We start from the raw sequence: 7,478 nt of genomic DNA on the forward strand, positions 1-7,478 counted from the left end.
ACACAAAGAAAAGAAATAAGGGTTGCTTCCTGATTCTTCTATGACTTATTCCTATCAGTAAACTGGAGTACTCAAATAAGCCTGATTACCTAGAATGTTCAGGAAATGAGGCAATTAGGCATCCTGTTTACTTAAAATGTTTCTAAAATGTACCAGTACACTTTTCTACATAGTAAACATAGTAACAAACCTAATACTGATATCAATGTGATTTTTTTAAATTTCTTTGCCTGGCTGCATGGCTTGCAGGATCTCAGTTCTCCAACCAGGGACTGAACCCAGGCCACAGTAGGGAAAGCCTGGAATTCTAACCACGAGGCTGCCAGTGAACTCCCTCAATGCAATTTTTATGACTAACAGTTTTAAGAATTATTACTTTTTAAAATTATTATTTGAAACCTCAGATGCCAATGGAAAATATAAAGGAAGAGCAACATACCAAATGAAAACCATTAATAACTCAAAATGTATTAATTATTTTATTGATGAATTTATTGCTATCCCTATTTGATGCTGTGATTAACCTCTTTCTCACGGGTAGAGTGCTTTAAAAAAATGTGTGTAACTACCTTTGGGTTTTGAGTAATGCAGCTGCTATTCTATACACTTTAAAAATAAAAGCATCACAACTACTTATGATCCAGATTTGTGATCAGTAATTACCAAAATTTTGCCCTCATCAGGCATACTTAATTTTTCAACATTTCTATATAACAATGCTGAGAATTAATAGAATCAATTGATGATCAAAGTCTCCAAAAAATATATTTAACTTCTTCTAAACTCTATATACCCTATTACAATGAAAATTAACTGATTGTAATTTCATCTTCTCTTAGTTTCTTTAACCAATAGAACAAAGTAGTTAAAATAATCTCTAAAATATTTCTATTTTTAAAGTTTTATGATATTAACTACAGGTAAAGGTATCAATTTGACTATTGATAGCCAAACAAAAGAATTAAAAGCACTCTGAACATGCATAATGTATACCTATTTAGAATAGTATTTATTATTTTCTAAAGTAATTCCTATTTTGAGTCAATGATATTTAAAGAAAAATCAATCCCGTATCTAGTGATGGAAAAACCAGTGCCTATTGGGCTACAGGAATCTCCAGTGGGCAGGTACAGAGAGTTCCAAAATATGTGAAAATCAGTTTCAAATAATGCTATGGAATTTCATGACTATTATAATGATCATTTTTTTTATTGGTCCAAAAAGAACTCCTGGTTTCAAAAAATAAAATAGATTAATGACACAATTTGACTACTAGTTTGCTGTACAGCCTGAAAATAAATTTTCCTTCTGTTCTCTGCTTCCTAAAGATAATAAAAAATAGTTGCTACTGATAAAGTTATAACTGCTAATTACAGTAATTATTATTCAGAATGAAAACTGAATGCTTGCTTCATACTGAACTATTTGAAATCATAACCACCTCTGAAGTCCCAAGCAACTCAATGTACTATAAAGGAACCAAGTCCTTTAAAAAGAAATTCTATTTTATCTAAGAGGTAAAGGAACAGTTTTAATTTGAAAACATTATTAAACATGATAAATAGGGCTGGCTGATTATTGTATTTTGACCTTGTGAAGTTTTCGATCTCCTTTCTCAGCTGGGTCCTCTATCTCAGAGCAGGGATAAAATCCAGGAAATGGTGTGAGGGGATTAATCTTTGGCCTACAGGAGCCTGAGAAAGCACCCATCAAGCTACTGATACTCCGGAGGGAAGCGATGACTTGTGGAGGAAGGGTGGGGTCAACCAGAAGATCAGACACCATATTGCGAGCCTCATTTAGCACTGAAAGATCAACTCCACTTCCACCTCCAGAAATCTAGAAAAGAAAAAAAAAAAGACATAAAATTACATATTTGTTAGACACAAAATTAAAAAAAAAAAAAACTTTAAATCAAAGTCCATCTAACAATAGCTTAAGTAATTGAATCCCATTAAATATTAATTTTCACTTATTTGGACATAGCATAAATGATATAAGCAGTATGATTCTAACCTTAAAATTTTGGTGCTAAAGTATATAACCGATTGTGAACTTTAACTTTTTTCTACATTATTCATTAGTATATCTTGTGTGGTATCAGAGTACAAGGGAGACAGTGATAAACTGAACTGAATAGTTAATACGGAAGGAATAACATGAGGCTGGGTCCTGAAGAATAGACAGAAAATACATTTTTTTAAATGTATAAATATTTCATTGATAAATACATATGATTTCTACTTTTCAAAAATACATATGTATTATGTTCAACTCAATTACCCACAGAAATCAGTGCTCTGGTGATCAGAATAGTGCATTAAATGTTACTTCTGTTGTTTTACTGTACCTTGAATTTATGTTTGGTGTGTTTATGGTTCATAACTATTAAAAGTATCTGTTGAGTTCACTGTTAAGTATCCTCACCACATTTTTAAACTAAGAAGTGTTATGAAAGTTAGACCAATAATTAGCTTAATAATGTATTCGCTCTTTGAGGAATTCTTTTTTCTTTTTCTTCTTAAGTATTTTTTTGTATTACTTTATTTTAAAACATTCCCCATTATTGGGCCATAGCTCAGCTATTTCTAGTCTTTATAAGCGAACACCTCTCTTAATATGTCACTGTAGATAATTAAGCATATTTATGATAGATAGCTTCCCGTAACTTGAACTACTGAAGCAAAGTAAATGAACATGTTAAAATCACTATCAAACTGCCCTTACATATGTTGGTCAAACCAATATTCCCACCAATTGTATATAACAGTATCTGTTTTCCCACGCTCAAATAAGACATATGCTGTCATCTGACTTGGGTTTTCCTTTATAGGCAGTGTATCACTTCTCTCGGGCTGCTCTCAATGTATTTTCTTTGCTTTTAATTTTCAAAAGTTTAATTAACATATCTTAGAGAAGATTTGTTTTGGGGGGGGAACACTGATACTATTTGAGATTCACTCAGCTTTTAAAATATGTATATATTTATTTATTTATTTATTTGGTTACACTGGGTCCTAGTTTCAGTATGCAGTATCTTTGGTTGCGGCATGCAAACTCTTAGTTACAGCATGTCGGATCTATTTCCCTGACCAGGGATAGAACCCAGCTCCCTGCACTGGAAGTGCAGTGTTTTAGCCACTGGACCATCAAGGAAGTCCCTGCTCAGCTTCTTGAATCTGCAGAATTACATCTTTTGCAAAATTTGGGAAGTTTTCAGCTATTATTTCTTCAGATAATTTTTCAAACTCACTCCTTCTCCTTCTCAGACACTGATGATTATGAATGCTGGATCTTCTGCTGTCCTACAGATCATTAAGATTTTGTTCATTTTGCTTTAATTTCCATTATTGCATTTTGTAGCTCTATAAGCTTCCTCCCCCCCTTCTTGGTAACTTCTATTTTTTTTTTGGCTGAGATTTTCATTTTCATTTACTTGTTTCAAATGATTTGTAATTGCTTATTAAGACATTTTTACGATGGCCACTTTAAAATTGCTCAGTTCAGTTCAGTCACTAAGTCGTGTCAGACACTTTGGGACCCCATGAACCGCAGCACACCAGGCCTCCCTGTCCATCACCAACTCCCGGAGTTTACTCAAACCCATGTCCATTGAGTCGGTGATGCCATCCAACCATCTCATCCTCTGTCGTTCCCTTCTCCTCCTGCCCTCAATCTTTCCCAGAATCAGGGTCTTTTCAAATGAGTCAGCTCTTCACAATTTGTATAGAAATACAAAAAACCTTGAATAGCCAAAGTAATCTTGAGAAAGAAGAATAGAACAGAAGGAATCAACCTGCCTGACTTCAGACTATACTACAAAGCCACAGTCATCAAGACAGTATGGTACTGGCACAAAGACAGAAATACAGATCAATGGAACAGAATAGAAAGCCCAGAGATAAATCCACGAACCTATGGACACCTTATCTTCGACAAAGGAGGCAAGGATATACAATGGAAAAAAGACAACCTCTTTAACAAGTGGTGCTGGGAAAACTGGTCAACTACTTGTAAAAGAATGAAACTAGAACACTTTCTAACACCGTACACAAAAATAAACTCAAAATGGATAAAAGATCTAAATGTAAGACCAGAAACTATAAAACTCATAGAGGAGAACATAGGCAAAACACTCTCCGACATAAATCACAGCAGGATCCTCTATGAACCACCTCCCAGAATATTGGAAATAAAAGCAAAAATAAACAAATGGGACCTAATGAAACTTAAAAGCTTTTGCACAACAAAGGAAACTATAAGCAAGGTGAAAAGACAGCCCTCAGATTGGGAGAAAATAATACCAAACGAAGCAACAGAAAAAGGATTAATCTCAAAAATATTCAAATGAGTCAGCTCTTCGCATCAGGTGGCCAAAGTACTGGAGTTTCAGTTTCAGCATCAGTCCTACCAATGAACACCCAGGACTGATCTCCTTTAGGATGGACTGGGTGGATCTCCTTGCAGTCCAAGGGACTCTCAAGAGTCTTCTCCAACACCACAGTTCAAAAGCATCAATTCTTTGGAGCTCAGCTTTCTTTAGAGTCCAACTCTCACACCCATACATGACCACTGGAAAAACCATAGCCTTGACTAGATGGACCTTTGTTGACAAAGTAATGTCTCTGCTTTTTAATATGCTGTCTAGGTTGGTCATAACCTTCCTTCCAAGGAGTAAGCGCCTTTTAATTTCATGGCTACAGTCACCATCTGCAGTGATTTTGGAGCCCAAAAAAAATAAAGTCTGAAAAACTGTTTCCACTCTTTCCCCATCTATTTCCCATGAAGTGATGGGATCTGATGCCATGATCTTAGTTATCTGAATGTTGAACTTTAAGCCAACTTTTTCACTCTCCTCTTTCACTTTCATCAATAGGCTTTTTAGTTCTTCTCCACTTTCTGCCATTAGGGTGGTGTCATCTGCATATCTGAGGTTATTGATATTTCTCCTGGCAATCTTGATTCCAGCTTGTGCTTCATCCAGCCCAGTGTTTCTCATGATGTACTCTGCGTATAAGTTAAATAAGCAGGGTGACAATATACAGCTTTGATGTACTCCTTTTCCTATTTGGAACCAGTCTGTTGTTCCATGTCCAGTTCTAACTATTGCTTCCTGACATGCATACAGCTTTCTCAAGAAGCAGATCAGGTAGTCTGGTATTTCCATCTCTCTCACAATTTCCCACAGTTTATTGTGATCCACACAGTCAAAGGCTTTGGCATAGTCAATAAAGCAGAAATAGATGTTTTTCTGGAACTCTCTTGCCTTTTCAATGATCCAGTGGATGTTGGCAATTTGATCCCTGGTTCCTCCGCCTTTTCTAAAACCAGCTTGAACATCTGGAAGTTCATGGTTCATGTACTGTTGAAGCCTGGCTTGGAGAATTTTGAGCATTACTTTACTAGTGCGTGAGATGAGTGCAATTGTGTGGTAGTTTGAATATTCTTTGGCATTGCCTTTCTTTGGGACTGGAATGAAAACTGACCTTTTCCAGTCCTGTGGCCACTGCTGAGTTTTCCAAATTTGCTGACATATTGAGTGTAGGACTTTCACAGCATCATCTTTTAGGATTTGAAATAGTTCAACTGGAATTCCATCACCTCTACTAGCTTTGTTGCTAGTGATGCTTCCTAAGTCCCACTTAACTTCACATTCCAGGATGTCTGGCTCTAGGTTAGTGTGAGTGATCACACCATCGTGATTATCTGGGTTGTGAAGATCTTTTTTGTACAGTTCTTTTGTGTATTCTTGCCACCTCTTCTTAATATCTTCTGCTTCTGTTAGGTCCCTACCATTTCTGTCCTTTATTGAGCCCATCTTTGCATGAAATGTTCCCTTGGTATCTCTAATTTTCTTTAAGAGATCTCTAGTCTTTCCCATTCTATTGTTTTCCTCTATTTCTTCGCACTGGTTGCTGAGGAAGGCTTTCTTATCTCTCCTTGCTGTTCTTCAGAACTCTGCATTCAAATGGGTATATCTTTCTGTTTCTCTTTTGCTTTTCACTTCTCTTCTTTTCACAGCTATTTGTAAGGCCTCCTCAGACAGCCATTTTGCTTTTTTGCATTTCTTTTTCTTGGGGATGGTGTTGATTCCTGTCTCCTGCATAGTGTCACAAACCTCCGTCCACAGGTCATCAGGCACTCTATCAGATCTAGTCCCTTAAATCTATTAAAATTCCTAGTCAGTTTCAAATCTGATTTATCTTGGTGTTAATAATTGATTGTCTTTTCTCACTTAAGTTGCAAGTTTCCTGGTTCTTGATATGACAGGTGATTTTCAAAATTCCTGTCAATACACAATGGACCAGCTAGACCTAATTGATATCTATAGGACATTTCACCCCAAAACAATCAATTTCACCTTTTTCTCAAGTGCACACGGAACCTTCTCCAGAATAGGTCACATCCGAGGCCATAAATCTAGCCTTGGTAAATTCAAAAAAATTGAAATCATTCCAGTCATCTTTTCTGACCACAATGCAGTAAGATTAGATCTCAATTACAGGAAAAAAACTATTAAAAATTCCAATATATGGAGCTATTCAACACGCTTCTGAATAACCAACAAATCATAGAAGAAATAAAAAAAGAAATCAAAATATGCATAGAAACAAGCAAAAATGAAAACACAACAACCCAAAACCTATGGGACACTGTAAAAGCAGTGCTAAGGGGAAGGTTCATAGCATTACAGGCTTACCTCAAGAAACAAGAAAAAAGTCAAATAAATAACCTAACTCTACACCTAAAGCAACTAGAGAAGGAAGAAATGAAGAACCCCAGGGTTAGTAGAAGGAAAGAAATCTTAAAAATTAGGGAAGAAATAAATGCAAAAGAAACAAAAGAGTCCATAGCAAAAATCAACAAAGCTAAAAGCTGGGTTTTTTGAAAAGGTAAATAAAATTGACAAACCGTTAGCCAGACTCATCAAGAAACAAAGGGAGAACCAAATCAACAAAATTAGAAATGAAAATGGAAAGACCACAACAGACAACTCTGAAATACAAAGGATCATAAGAGACTACTACCAGCAGCTATATGCCAATAAAATGGACAACTTGGAAGAAATGGACAAATTCTTAGAAAAGTATAACTTTCCAAAACTGAACCAGGAAGAAACAGAAGATCTTAACAGACCCATCACAAGCACGGAAATCAAAACTGTAATCAGAAATCTTCCAGCAAACAGAAGCCCAGCACCAGATGGCTTCACAGCTGAATTCTACCAAAAATTTAGAGAAGAGCTAACACCTATCTTACTCAAACTCTTCCAGAAAATTACAGAAGAAGGCAAACTTCCAAACCCATTCTATGAGGCCACCATCACCCTAATACCAAAACCAAAGAAAACTACAGTCCAATATCACTGATGAACATAGATGCAAAAATCCTTAACAAAATTCTAGCAAACAGAATCCAACAACATATTAAAAAGATCATACATCATGACCAAGTGGGCTTTATCCCAGGAATGCAAG

The 7,478-nt window shown here is 35.9% G+C and overlaps 1 protein-coding gene across 3 annotated transcripts in view; it reads right to left on the minus strand.

The window, feature by feature from the left end:
- PDE3B (phosphodiesterase 3B) overlaps positions 1-7,478 on the minus strand; it is a 175,093-nt gene that overhangs the window by 59,746 nt on the left and 107,869 nt on the right. For all 3 annotated transcript variants that reach the window (XM_043481083.1, XM_043481082.1, XM_043481081.1), the window contains exon 3: positions 1,591-1,839. In XM_043481083.1, the coding sequence (XP_043337018.1) occupies positions 1,591-1,839 (249 nt within the window). The remainder of the gene's footprint in view (positions 1-1,590; positions 1,840-7,478) is intronic.

This window comes from Cervus canadensis, chromosome 11, assembly GCF_019320065.1.
Source record: "Cervus canadensis isolate Bull #8, Minnesota chromosome 11, ASM1932006v1, whole genome shotgun sequence".
In the NCBI taxonomy this organism is placed as follows: Eukaryota; Metazoa; Chordata; class Mammalia; order Artiodactyla; family Cervidae; genus Cervus; species Cervus canadensis.